Consider the following 14,779-nt stretch of genomic DNA (forward strand, 5'->3'; position numbering starts at 1 on the left):
TACTGTTGATACACAGAGCAGCCATCTTGGATTTCAAGGAGTCAGGGGTATTAAGGTTCCTCTGACCTTCATTGTCTTCAAATTATGACTTTAGGGGGCGTGCCAGTTGCAACATTCAACTTAGGGGTCAGTAATATCGAGCTCTGAGGTATAATGGAAGGAGGTAATATAAACATAAAAACTGCTTTAATGGTTCACAGTGTAGAATTTACTGACCTCTCCCTCACCGATGATGTATTTCGTTTTTCATGAAAAGGAAAGTGTTCAATTAACACCTTGTCCTCACTCCACAGTGCATGTTTCACAATATGAATTCCAAGTCCAGAGCAGTCTGGGGTTAATGCCTTGCTCAATAGAAGGATAGCAGGGAAGTGTGATATTCAACACAATGGATTAATGTGTTTTTAACACAACAAAGGACAAGAAAAGTGGGGTTGGTTTTCCAGAGATAGATTTAATTGTTAAAATGTTAGTCGTGTGGAACCTCGCTGCTTGTTGTTCCCTCACTGTGCACAAGACCCAAGTTAGTGAACAGTAAGGAAAAATATACCATCTTATTCTCACTAAGTGCCAAATGTAACCTGCATACAGAGTTTTTATGTACATGTTCACACAGTGAACTCATTCAGGAATACATAAGTATAAATAAGGTGTACTGCAAACATTTTATGTACACAAACTATATCAGTAATAATCATATTGACTAGGAGCAATTAACACTGTCACAGGTTTTTGTTGAATGTGAAGCAGACAACAACACATGGACGTCATGATGACATTTAATTGAAATTAACTGAAACTGAACTGTGAAGTGCTACTGCAAAAACTTTCAAATTGTTGTCTGAACATAACTTGACAAACTAGTCTAATAAATATATCACCGACGTGTATCCATTTGTTCTGGATTTACAGTGTGTGTCATTACCTGAGCTCTACCTGAAAATGCAGCACAGTTTTATAATATGTTTTTTTCTTGTGATCTGAGTATTTCTACAACATTGCATCAACATTGACCATCAAGTCAAAAGTTTATGAAAACGACACAACATTTTGAAAGTACTGTTGCTGTTGAAAACACTTTGAAACTAAAATCCAGTTTTGTGCAATATTCTGTATAATTTCTTTTGCAAAATAAAAGAACATGTATACATTTACAAGGCTCACGTTAAGGCCAGAGCTGCTTCTGTTTCTAACTGCAGTAAACCCTTACACTATCATATAAAAAAAAAGTGCCATAAAAATAAAACGTACAGTACATTCCCTGTAATGCGCTGGCAGTACATGGAAGTGACAATGTAGAGCTCAGTGTGTCCCTCCTGCAGTCCTGCACATCACTGGTACAAACACTGAACACCCTCAGGCAGAGGAACCAGAGGCCTTGAATATAAAATGTCTCTGTTCCTCTGGGCTGCCTGGAGCCTGGAGACAGTGGACAAAGTTGAGTCTCCCCAGGTTTGGTTAAAGGTGGCGCTGTCAGACATCAGACTTTTGGTGGAGGAACTGGCCTCAGAGCCTGCAGGACAAAATGGTATTAAAAAGAATATATGTTTGAGTGACTAAAAAAAGTACAACTGAAGTTCGGTGCGAGTTCAATCTTTCTCTTCTTCTCATTCCATCTCAACTCTCTTTCACTCTCCCAGCCTGCTCTAATCAGCTGACTGTTTGCTGTTTACGGTAATCCAATCCGATTTCTTTGTTTAAATTGAAATCAACATATTCAGGAATCTCTCCCGGCGCCATTTTTATTTGACGTTGTGGTGTTCTAACACTTAAGAAGCTTATAACCTGTGTGGTTGAGTTACCTGACGTGCAGCCAAGTAGTTCTGACTCGGTGGTTTAGGTTTTCGCCCTCCTGGAGGTGGAGGAGGTGCAGCTCTGGGCTTCACTATTCCAACCTAAAAGTTGTTCGGACATGAAATTAACAGTTGGTTATTATAGGACTGGAACACATGCTCACAAATATCAATGATTCACATGTTGATATCAATACCAAGTTGCGGTTTTAAACACTTTATAAACGGAGAATCACTTTACAAATCTGAGGATGATCAATTACCGGTTATATCTCCAAATTTGCACAATGCATAAGCATTATATCAATATGTATTGGACTTTTTTCACAATAATCATTGAAATTGTTCAGTTGACAAGCACTATTATGGCCCAACTCGTTACCTGTGGCACTGGACCAGGAGCTGGCCCTTTGTTGACACGCTGAATGGACATGTCCCCTGCTGCCATCTTCCTCTGGGTGTGTGAACTGTCATAGAAACAAAGATTTCATCTGCCGGCTCTGGACATTCACAAAAGTGGAGTAAAACAGCGTCATCAAGACCTGAGACAGAGTGAGCATGACCTACGTTGGCAAAATGGGTGTTTGTCGTTTTTTCCACATGAACCCAATCACACCGAGGATGATGCCGAGAACAACCAGTACAATTGTCACTGATATGGCAACAACTGCTCCTGCAATACGAAACAATAAACTTTCAGTTTTGTTTGAATGCATCAGTGGATGATTCACATCCTGTGTTCAATCTAGAGTGGGCAGATGCACATGTTGTAGGTACCCGGGGAAAGAGCAGAGAAATCTGCATCTTCTGAGACGCAGGAAGGAGGCATCCACCCAGGCAGACACTGACACTCACTCCTGTGGTTACACACCTGAGGAGCAGCGAGGACACGTGAATATCACACAATATGTTTAATGACACAGCAGCACCTCTGTCAACACAGGGACATTAAACACACCATCCAAAGTACAAACTAAAAGATAAGATAAGAAAAGCGTTAGGCCCCTTACAGCAGCAGATAGTCAAAATGAAGAGAAGACATGAAAGTATGAAAATAGAATAAAATAGGCAATATAGAAAAATAAGAAATTAAATATAATGAAAACGCGGCGAATATATATGATAGACACCTTTCACTGCAGATGAAAATATTTGGAGCATGTAATTTGGCTAATGTGTAGTGGCATAGTATGACTTCATGAAAATGTATTTTTGAACTATGTAGGAGATATTAAAACAATATTACACATACACATGCATGTATAGATTGATATTAGTACATAGGCAGGTGTGGTATACAATATAATTATCAGTATAAACATTGTATGTGTGTGTTTATATTTATATATATATGTCAATTTACACTAGTATTCATTATGATATGAATATAAAAGGTGTGTATATAAGCAGTGGGAATGAAAACTAAACTAAAGCAGTGTTGGGGTGTGGATGCACTTACAGCGTGGCCTGAGCATTTTGCAGAGCAGTTGGTGTTTCTGTACGCTGTCACCAAATCCACACACTGGCTCTCGCTGCACACCTTCAAAAACAGAAACAAGTCCCTGGGTCTTAGTTATCAGGCTCCTCAGACGCTGGTTACTGTGACACACACTGTGGACTCAGCACTGAAATGTTTGAACGAGTGCATTCATTTCTTGATTGACTGTGAAGCACTGATCAGAAAGACTCTGCTTGTTAGTGTATTGTATTTTCTTGAACCTCCCTCCTTATGCCCTCTGCCAAATTATTCTTATTGATGAGATTTGTTTATAAATAAACAAACACACACACACACACTAGCAGAGCCTGGTACCTTTCCATCCCCACATATTGTCCCAGTGTCGACCAGGCTGTAGTCGTTAGGGAAGTCGTCATAGAAAGTTGCCTTGCACTGGCCGATCGACACCATGCGGCCATAGTTTGGGTTTGTCTTACCATGGTGACAGTAGAGCTTCCCACACAACACGTCCCTGCACAGAAAAGAGAGTCAGCATATGTTCATATTCACGTTAAAGTCAATGATCCAATTTAAAGTCAACTTGACTGTGATGCAGATGCTTTACTTTGAAAGTTCTGTGGATTAAACAAGAGAACAGAGAAACTGTCAGACTGTGTGATTGGCTGAGACTCACTCTCTCTGACAGGGGATGTACTGGTCCTTTGAGGGACGTTTGCAGAAGCCGTAGTAGACTCCTCTGGTGTTGTGGTCGTAGCAGTACTGTCCAGCCTCTATAGCACCTGATGTATGTTATGTAAGGAAGCATGTTTAAAGATGGTAGTATTAATAATCTATTTATATATGACATGAGGAAAAGACACTCACCTGATCCGTAGTACTTGATACACTGGTTGGGCCTCCGCGGACACTGGCCGTTGTAGCAGTATCCCAGGTCTCCGTCACACGGGTGGCCGTTCACAGCGAACACGTCCTCGGAGCAGGTGTTGCTCGTGCCGTCGCAGTACTCTGCCAGGTCACAGTCATCCTGCTTCCTGCGGCACTCCCTGGAGCGAGGCAGGATCTGTAGATCACATCACACATAGATCAGTGCACTTCACTATGTAATGGGTCCTTGTGTCTTCTATGAGATGTGGGTATTCAAATAAAATGTTGTAAGATACAACAAATATCACTAAAAAGTATTTTTGAGCAAAGTAATTTTATTTTATATAAATTATAAAAAATAGAATAAAATATATATCAATATTTTTTTTTAAATCATATTACATTTGTTTAAACGTATCTGGACTTAAGTGCCACCACTGTAAATCCCTGCGAGGCTCATACACCATGGTGAAATAAATAAACAAAACATTATTTGAGAGGTTCATTTATTTCTTTTTAGTTGAAGTATTTCTTTCTTGACTTATTTTAAATCACTTCTTAAAGCCCCTCTTTATAGTCTTAATTTCATGTGAAGTCGTCTTTTAAAAATTGTCCCTCTACCACTTGTATGTGATCAAGTGTGTTTGTGACATAGTTTTCCACCACCCCGGTGTTAATATCATATAAATCTGTAGTTTCCTGCGGATTTATTTATTTCTCTGTATTTGACTTTTGCTTTGTTGTCAAAGCACTTTGTAAACTTGTAACTTTTAAAGGTGCTTCATGAATTAAGTTTGTTATTATCACATTTGTAATATATCATATTCCCACCAGAGGGCTGTGACAGGCCAGAGGCTACATTGTTAGAAGAAGACAAAAGCCATTGGCTCAAGTACAACAACATGTCTTTTCCTTCTTTACTCACCTTACAGTTCTCGCAGCATTCACCGTCAGCACACTGCGAGCCGTCCTTCAGAGCACAGGTGGTAGCGTTGCAACATGGATTGGTACACTCCTATAAAGACAACACAGAGGCGGTTATGGTGTTAAAAAATCCTCATGTTGCCTCATGTTGTGATGGCTTCATTTAGTCATCTGTGTATATTTGTTTAAGGTCGGGCTCTCCGGCATTAACAACACATCTGCAGTAGGTGAAGCGGTGCACCAGGGAGACCTGGTAGACACTACGGTGACAGTTTCTGACAAATATTTATTGTTTTCATCTACCCAATATACCTAGGCTATATGATCCTATATAACTGTTGGCTATATAAAGTTCCCTTATCACTGTTTGTGTTTTCGCACCATAATAATGTGGTTCAAGATATAAAATAGCTTGGGGGGTTGTGGTGCAGTTCCATGAAATTAAAAACGTTTTAAAAGTTGTGGCCGGCGGCAACCAAGCATTCCATTGGAGGCCAAAGACATGTCTGAACACCGGTCCCAGCTCAGCAAGGAGTTCACTCACAATGAAAGTTATCACTTGTTTTACTTAACTGTTGTCAGTTTAATTCTACCTTATTGTCAATAGCTTTTTGTTCCAACATAATGCCATTTGCCACAATAATAAGAGTATGTAATGTGTGTAAAGTGTTTAGTACCAAATAATATTAATAGCAGAATAATTTAATTGCACACTGCTGTTTACACTGTAAGCATGCTGATATATGTATGTGTGTGTGTGTATGCTTATAAACTGAATAATGCCTTCATCAAATAAGGCTGTCGGTGAGCCTGGGTGTACAGGCGGTTGTACTAAACAAAAATATGAATCCTGTTTCAGTTTATTATGTTAATTCACACAGTTGTTGTTGCCACTTTTAGAACAAGGCTGACTTCCTCTCCTTCAATGTGTTAGTACATGTCAGGCAGCTTTACTCCCAGGAATGAGTCAAGATGAGTTAACAAGATGATTGAGGCAGATCCTCCACTGTCAGTACTGGTTCTTTACCTGCACTGTGCCACAGTCGCACTGCTCTCCTGCCTCCCTGAAGCCGTTCCCACAGACGGAAGGAGCCACCACAGTCTTGTAGTCTGGTTTGTCCAGCAGACAGCTGGGGCTGCGGCTCGTCAGGTAATTTTCATAGTTGTTGCCACTGCAGCTGCTGAAAGTGCGAGGAATGTTCCAGCTGAGGAAGAACAGCACATAAACTCTGGTTAATACAGTCTCTGCTTCATGTAACTTTTCATCTAATCATTAACCCCCGTCATCCAGTCCAGAACAGGTTGTTATTGGATGCAACTTTTTCTGGAGGGTTTTTTCACCAAAGAATTGACTTGTAAGAGATGAAAAGTTCATTTCTTGTGACAGCTTTTAAGTCAAAATGCATAATGCATAATGCAAGGGCTCTGATATACAGAAAAACTATTATTAGTAGCAGTTCTTTTCACACCTGGACTCTTCCTTCTGAAAAACGTAAAAGTGATCCTCTGGGTGCAATGATCACCCAGAGGATCACTTTTACGTTTTTCAGAAGGAAGGTAGAGTCCAGGCTAGACTATAAAAAAAATCTAAATTGCTGCAGCAGTCAGAAATATATTTTCTTTCGTTTAACACTTCTTCTTATTCTCAAAATATGGTTTCCTCTTTACCAACAATGCCTGCACACTGCTGACAGTTTTACAGGAGATGTAGCCTCGAGCCGTGGGCCTCAAGCTGAGATGGGGAGCGCTCTGAAGATGCCATTACATGCTTGTCAAACCTAAAGGTCTCTGTCTGTGTCTGATCTGCCTTTATCAGACACCTCTGGATGATTGTTCTTACCTGAGGGATGCAGCCATGATGCAGCTGTCTCCAGAACAGGAGCAGGCACTGGAGTCGTCATGGTCCATGCCCAGGTTGTGGCCCATCTCATGAGCCAGGGTAGCTCCCACAGCAATGGCCCGGTCATTGTGATCCTGAGAGGCAACAGAATTACAGTTGTGAGAGAGGATCTCTTAAAATGTAGTTGCTTTTATCAGTAACTTACATCTGTTTAAAGCAAGACTACACCAAGGTCAGACAGCTATCACATGATAACATGTCTCTTGCCTCAGTTGAACTTGCTGTACTGACTTTCTGACCACATGGTGTTGAGGCATTTTGGTTTAGAGTTCCTCTGTTCCCACAGAGGAACACGCGTCAGTCTAGACGTGTGCTCACCCACAGTGAGTTTCATATGAGCTTGTGAAAAAACGGACTTCTCCGGTTTAGACCATGTTGAAAATGTTGAAAATGTTGAAAATGCCTTATATCACAATGTTAAAAAAGTACAAGAAATTGCCTCCTATTCCGGATCTGCACCCAAATTGGAAAATTTAGTCCTTCAACCAACCAAGTAATGGTCAGGGGAAAATATCATAATAATGATAATAATAAATTCATTGGTATAGCACTTATCTAAACAAGGTTACAAATAACTGGTCAGGTATGTAAGTAATGTGTAATTATTATTTTCTCAGTAACGAGGACAACACTGACCAAAGTTACTGGATAAAGTTGTTTTCGATCTTTTACTTGATGATGGCGCGAGATAAAAGTTATCATCATCCTGAGGGAAACATGAGCTTCTGCATCAAATATCACATTCATTCATCCAATAGGGCTAGAAGCATTTTACCTGAACCCACAAATGTTAACTTCATGGTGAAGCAAGGGCAAAAGTACCTTGTAACACAAATTTTATTCCAATCATTGAGAGGATATTTTATAATTTAATTTATAAACTATTGAGTTAGCGCCTACTTACAGACACTCAGCAGATCATTAGGATTCATTCTCATCCTCCCCGGGAGTTAACAGATTTCAGCTGGTTCTAAGTGATACACAGAGATAAATACCTTGGTTGCTAATTTCCCCCCCCACCAAGTGTATGATATAGACGATACCATCGCAATAACAGAATACAACTTCCTGTCTCACCTGAACGACCCCAACAGAGTGACCAGAGCAAAGGGTCCCGATAAAAGCCAGTCCCACAGTTGATCCTTCAAAGTCGATGCCACTGAAAGACAGTAGGAGAAACCCTTTGACTATTGATGGTGACCTATCAATATCAACACTGTTCTCCAATCCATCTAGTTCTTCATTAACTGCTTCTGGCATCAGCAGTTCTGTGGCTTTTATTTGGTTTCTTATATTATAATTTTGTTCATGATTCTAACAACTTGTCCAGGTTTATTGTAACGAAATGGCATGTCAAGTCAACGTGAACTAAACTGGCACTATATGGAGTCACGTTAGTTTGTATTGAGAAATCAGAACTTCTCTGAAATCTGAATTTGAAACATTACAGGCATGTGACATCGCACCTAGTCCAAGAGTTAGTAACAGCCTGATATGTACAAAGACACAAATTACACAAGCATCATGTGGTAACTGAAAACCTCCAGTACACCGAGATCTGATCTGGTTTAACCAGGAAACAAAACATGTCCACTGTGGTTTGTTTCAGGGAGAAACCAAAAGCCTGTTTCACAATGTCCCAGCACCAGGGACATATATCACTGCATTTATTTTAATTAACTAGTGGGGATAGAGCAAACAAAAGTTTTCTTCCCCCCCTTTTCCCACAGTTGAGAATATTTGGTCTCTACAGACTATTCAGACCTGATGAGATGTGCGTTGTCATGCTTTGTCCTCTTGACCAGCTCAGAGTTCCTCCAATTCATGAAAGCCTGCAGGTTGTCGCCGGCCGGGGGGGTCACACTGATCAAGTCACCGTTGGACCAGATCTCGATTCCCACCAGAGCAATAAAGGTCCTCAGGGGCTTATAGGCCTGCAAACACCAACAGGAGAAAGGGAACAGCTACAGTGTTCATTTCATGCTGAAACTCATCGGATTATTATCACAGCTGAATATGGCTGAAACATATTACCGTTCAAGGAATCCAAGGACGCTAAAGACACCAAGAGAAATGAAATGGATACTCATGTACCGACTCACCATGTTGACAAAGTTGACAACTTCAAATAGCCTCTTTCTCAGCGCTGTCATATCTCGCTTCATCTTCACATACTGAAACATCACGTCGTCATGTTAGAGCAAGCTCACGGTTTCTGTTTCTCTGCAATTGATTCATCATTGACTTACTAACTTAAAAAGTACACCAAAATACCCAGAAAACTATAAATACCAATACAATTATGTTAACTTCCCATTGACTTGATGAATCGTTTAAAGTTTCCGCATCACATTTTATCTTACCTCACGGTTATCAGCAACAAGGAAGAGCTCAAGGTATTTCTGTTGCTGGACAATCGATATACCCTGGAGGGCAGAGGAATATAGTTTTTCTTAATCGTTGTTGTTATTTAACACATTTTTTCGACGGACTGATGGCACTGCAGCTGTGCTGTGAAAGTAATGAAGTTACCCCTGCTCTGGAGCGGCTGCGGCTTGTTGGGGGTTCAAAGTCGTCACTCCAGCTGGTGTTGGTGACACCACACACTGCAGGAATATAGTTCTTCTCTGTGACTGTCGTCACCGTGTGATTGCCCTCATCGTCTCCTGACAAGGGCTCGATCAGGTACCTCTGGGCAGATGTTCTGAAGTAACCCCTAAACCAAGATCACACCAGTTCTTTTAGTTCTATGGGCAATTGCATTGAGGTGTCTTTAACCAATTATTTGTATAACATTGGAAAGAGTCAAGAACTTAACAATGTATCCCTCTTATTACTTTTAATGATTTTAGCATCTTTCAGCCTACTGTTTTGGTTTTGTGCCCCACAGCTGTATGTCCTATTAACACCCTGTCAATCTTTAAGCTGTGTTTAGTGTAGACAGATATATCCCTCAGGAGTCGGTGGAGAGCCAAACAGATCTATTATTTGCCAGTTGGATAAAAACATTTTCCAGCATTTCCTCAAATTACTGTTTACTGTCAAGTTTCAACCCAAAGCTGATAATATCATTATCATCGTAGTTTGCTGCTAGACGTTTCTGCCCTTTAAAGCCCCAAACAAATCACTAAGCATTTTCAGTCAGATTGAACTAAAACATTTGGAACATCATTGTTAAGTTATTCCCTAATTCGAGCTGCAATTTTGGATCTTCCTTTGAGGCTTAATCCAACCAATAATGTAATAATGTTATTAAATATCTGCAAATAATTTTGTTAGCAATTAATATTATGGGATGCTTAAATGTCAGTGGCATGTCTTTTGAGTTTATGATGACGCTTAAAGGTAAAGCTGAATGGTGGGCTCACCTGAGTCCATCACAAGTGCTGAGACTAACAGATGATTTGCTGTCGTTCACAATCCTCCCATGATAGTAGCAGTGATCCTGGGAAACGAGAAGGACCACAACGTTCAAGTGATCTTTTTAGGAGCATTTTAAAACCATTAAAACATTCGATTGAGAAATCCCAGTTGTCTGTTCCTTCACAGGACGTCACATTATGAATGTTGAAGTGAAACTTGCCTACGAATGCAAACACTTACAATGTCATCAGGGCTTGTGGTGACTCGAGTCCCGTCCTCGTGGTAATACGTCTCAGTGTAGTCTTTGGTGAGTAATTCACTTAGGATGAAAGAATATAAAAATGAATGGACATCATGCCATGCCATGCTGTGTCACATCAGTGCTTGTATTCTTACACAGATATGATTCTCGCTGCAGATATGATAACCACAACTTGCAATACCTGGAAACACACAGCTAATTTATTTTGTTGAACTAAAACCAGGAAGCTGCACATTGTCTTTATTTCTTAAATAACCAAAAGAAATCAATCTGTTTAATTGACAGTTTACAGTCATGCCTGTTTAAAAACGTACTCATTTTTCTCTAGTTGCATTTCAATATGTTTTCCTCCCAACGTCATTCCATACTTCATAGCCTGTGGTCTGAGGTTCTGTGGAAACATACATGCAAATTGTGCTTTCAGGAAGTTTTTAATTTTCCCTTACCAACATCACAGTCAGACAGAGCATCACACAAATGTACCACAGAAAACAGAATAATGTTCCATACCTCTGCTTGTCTTTTACTGACAGTGTGAAGTCTCACGGGGCGCACCACCTCATGGTCATTCCCCTCCTCAAACCCATGGCTTCCATGGCTTTCTATGGAGATTAAACACACATTATACCTCTTTGTAATAGGGACGCATTTGCTCATTTAATGAGGTTTATGATGAAGAGTTTATCTTGAACCTGACAGTTAACCGACTTCTTCCAAACTCAACATTAAAAGAAGAAAATGTGTTATTTTCTGGCACTGCCTTCCAATCACAGTTCGGAGGAGGAAGCATCTCTGTTTTTTTCAGTCATGGTTAATAGAAGATTAATAACTTATTAGGTTAGTGAAAGATTAACAAGATTAGATTAAACCAACATCGCCCTTCTAGGAAACGGAAAAAACAGTGGTCTCCTTTGCATCATGTTTTAAAATTACAGCTTGTTGATGAATCAGAATTGACAGGTACATTTACTGAAGGCATTTGAATATGTATCTTATCATTTGACTCTAGGTAAAACAGAAAGTTTTTCCATGTAGTGACCAAGTGATTCTGTATTTATATTTGGCTTTAACGCTTCTGTCAAAGGAATAGTTAGACATTTTGGTTAATTGAGAGATACATGTAAACATAGCTCGGACCTATGCAGAAAAGGTCTGATACTCTCTGGTATCAGACCACCTGATCCAACATCCTGTCAATCTGCCTTTTTATCTCAGATAACATACCGCCACAAGTGATCTTATAGCTCTTTTTGTGTAAAATTCAATCAAGCAATTCGTAGATGTAATGGTCTGTTTACAGAGTGGGCGGTATTTCTTGTTTTCATCGACATTCCCCCACCAGCATTTCTGGAACTAATGAACATGTTGTATCTTGCTTGTGTGTACCTGTTCATATCTTGTTTGTAGTTCCAGCAACTAACCAAGCATGTAAAACAAATGAGATTTGAAGCAAATAACCAAGCATATTTCGCAACTGTCAAACTAAATTTGAACAAATATATAAGTAAAGTAAGGGGGAGTTTATTTATAGGCAAATTATATTACTAAAGGTTTCTCTCTATCAGGCTACATGTGCATATTGAATGACCCCATATGCGAAAGCTGAGAGGCTGTCCCAGCCAATGGCCTGTGCAGAACTTTATTCCAGATTCAGAAGAAACGCCTGCTGCATTCACAGTCAGTGATGAAGCTGATTTTAATATAATGCAGCAGGTGAGTAGAGTGAGAGTGGATCCCTCATTCATCGATATCACATGTCACAGCAGTTTAGAGATCACTTCAGGGCAGATTAGTTTCAAACTGTTCCATGCATGTGGTCTCCTGTTTCAATGAACCTGTACTGTAAATCAGGTTAAGTCGATTTCATTCAAATATAACCAAATCATATGAGAAGTAACCGTAGAGCTCTTTTCGTATAGAGCAGGTCTACCCATTGTTCTTCACAAAAATTGTCGTTGTGGGATTTTCCATTAACCCTGCTTAACCCATCCCCCTGTTACTTTCACACCCTCAGGTTTATTGCTGTTTCTATATGAATATCGTTCCACCTTGCATAGACCAGATGCCAGATCTGTTCTGTTGAAAACATTGATACTCATATGAGATCAGAGCAAAGAATCTATAGGAGCATACATGCTGCTCTACATCCCTTGATCTGTCAGCAGCGTGAAGGGAATACCGTAAATATAAGGATATAAAGCATACGGCTGGAACTCACAGACAGACCACACTATTAATGTGGAAAACACAATTTAATCGTAATCGGGTATGTGCAAGAAGCTTTGAAATAACAGTAACAACTTCAACTTATTTTATTGGGTTAAATAAAAATCATTAGTAGAATACCTGAAAACATGCAGTAGAAGTGAAAGCAGATGGGTGTATTTAAGATTATATAACATGATAATATACGTATATATTCTTTTCTTCTCTCTTCTCTGACCCAAAGTCACCTAAAACTAAATCCATGCCCCTGTGACCAGGCTGTCTTCGTTAGTAATTAAAACGTGTTTTGCTGTGCTGAGAGTTTTAGTTCACAGTACTGAGACAAGATATTGGTCTGGTGTGCAGTCAAACTGTACCACAGATTTTTTTTGTTTTTTTAACCCTACTTCTCTTTTTGTGTTCTCTGTAGATTTCATAATTTTCTTATTTTGAAATTGTTCAATCAAACACTGGGTCTGATACACATCCTACTAACATCACTTTCTGCAGCATCGACGGTGCTGTAGTTTTCCATATTAGTTTTTAGACATCCTGTCTGTCGTTCTGACAGGGGATCGTGTCACCGAAATTAAGATATGGCCTAATCTAATCCTGTACTTTCCAGTTTATGAAGGAAACTTGAAAGGAAATGACTAAGCCAGTCTGAGTCATGGTCACCAGGTACATAGTGGCACCTGAGAGGGGGGTGGTAACACATGCATTTTGGTAAACATTTCATCTGTAATGACTTACCAGACAGCAAACATTAAAACTCTTAACTAGTTACTGTTACAACTATATATATATATATATATATATATATATATATATATATACATGTACCCACACCAACACACAAACACACAAACACACACACACATACACACACACACACACACACACACACACACACACACACAATATACAATGTTACTAGAACCATGTTAACCTGGTGTTAATGCTTTGGCTGATCTGAGTATCTTACACAAACAAAGTCAGTATCACTTAACGATAACAGTAGACTGTAGTAGGCTGTATGAGCGTAGATAAGGGAAACACAGCTAAAAGTAGATCCACCATATTAAAGAAGAAACAAATATCCTTTCATAAAAATCATGAAAGCTGCATGTGTAATGTTGAAAAGAACATTCTCATGCATTCAATTTAGGAAACATATACTACGTGACCAGTTCTGCGATTAACAACACATTTAACTTGCTGTACAGGAGGAGGAACACCAGTTAAAGACCTTTGAGAGAGGATAAACCCAGCCTTTAGTTATTAATTAGCCAATGAGCTGAGTGGAGGTAGCAGGATCCAGTGACTTACCTGAGGGCTCGAGCGAGGCATTTAGGATGAGGATCCACAATAGGAGAGTTGCTGTCATTGTCCAAGTGCAGACAGTCACTGTAATAGAGCAGATCGGTGCTGTGATCAGGCTTTATGCTGCCTACCTGCAAACAGAGTTTCTGTTGCCACGCCTTCGCCGTCCCTCCTGCAGCTGTCACTGCTACTTCCTCATTGACAACAAATTCTAAGCACACTCACAACCAGCCTGAGCAAGCCCCTGCTGCTCTTAAGGAATGCAGGAAGAATACTTGTATTGTCTTACATTATCATTATCCACAGTCATCTCGACAAAGACATGATGCATTTGTACTTTCTGACTCTCTGGATGAAACTTCAGCCACTTTTTTGGAATAAAATCCATAAATCTGCAGTTTGACTCATTGTGGCTGACTGATTCAGAGAAGCACATGTCACACTGTCGTCACCGCATCATAAAGTTTCACAATCTTTTATCCAAAAATATAGAAACAAAGAAATCAAGCTACCTCCGCAGCACTTGTAAAGCTCCTTCCCTTCCCGTCTGTCCCTCACCCACTGAACACATGCTTAGACTCACAGCTGAGACAAAGTGTCGGAAGACAATAAGACCAATGTGCACGCTCCCTCTGCAGTGGACAGGGACAATTCAGGACACGGGGTCAGTGTGTGTGGCTCAGGAG

The 14,779-nt window shown here is 39.9% G+C and overlaps 1 protein-coding gene across 1 annotated transcript; it reads right to left on the reverse strand.

The window, feature by feature from the left end:
- Positions 1 to 434: 434 nt before the first annotated feature.
- adam28 (ADAM metallopeptidase domain 28) lies at positions 435 to 14,220 on the reverse strand. The gene is made up of 22 exons (XM_062384761.1): positions 14,100 to 14,220; positions 11,076 to 11,167; positions 10,880 to 10,956; positions 10,544 to 10,622; positions 10,309 to 10,385; positions 9,473 to 9,656; positions 9,304 to 9,366; positions 9,043 to 9,114; positions 8,705 to 8,874; positions 8,018 to 8,099; positions 6,881 to 7,014; positions 6,068 to 6,245; positions 5,042 to 5,131; positions 4,117 to 4,312; positions 3,926 to 4,031; positions 3,607 to 3,763; positions 3,253 to 3,333; positions 2,571 to 2,664; positions 2,361 to 2,466; positions 2,176 to 2,260; positions 1,803 to 1,895; positions 435 to 1,513 (listed from the first exon to the last, which is right to left on the reverse strand). Exons 1-22 carry the CDS (start codon positions 14,155 to 14,157, stop codon positions 1,481 to 1,483), a joined length of 2,307 nt encoding a protein of 768 aa, XP_062240745.1. The 5' UTR covers positions 14,158 to 14,220; the 3' UTR covers positions 435 to 1,480.
- Positions 14,221 to 14,779: the final 559 nt, after the last annotated feature.

This window comes from Platichthys flesus, chromosome 3 (genome assembly GCF_949316205.1).
Source record: "Platichthys flesus chromosome 3, fPlaFle2.1, whole genome shotgun sequence".
NCBI lineage: Eukaryota > Metazoa > Chordata > Actinopteri > Pleuronectiformes > Pleuronectidae > Platichthys > Platichthys flesus.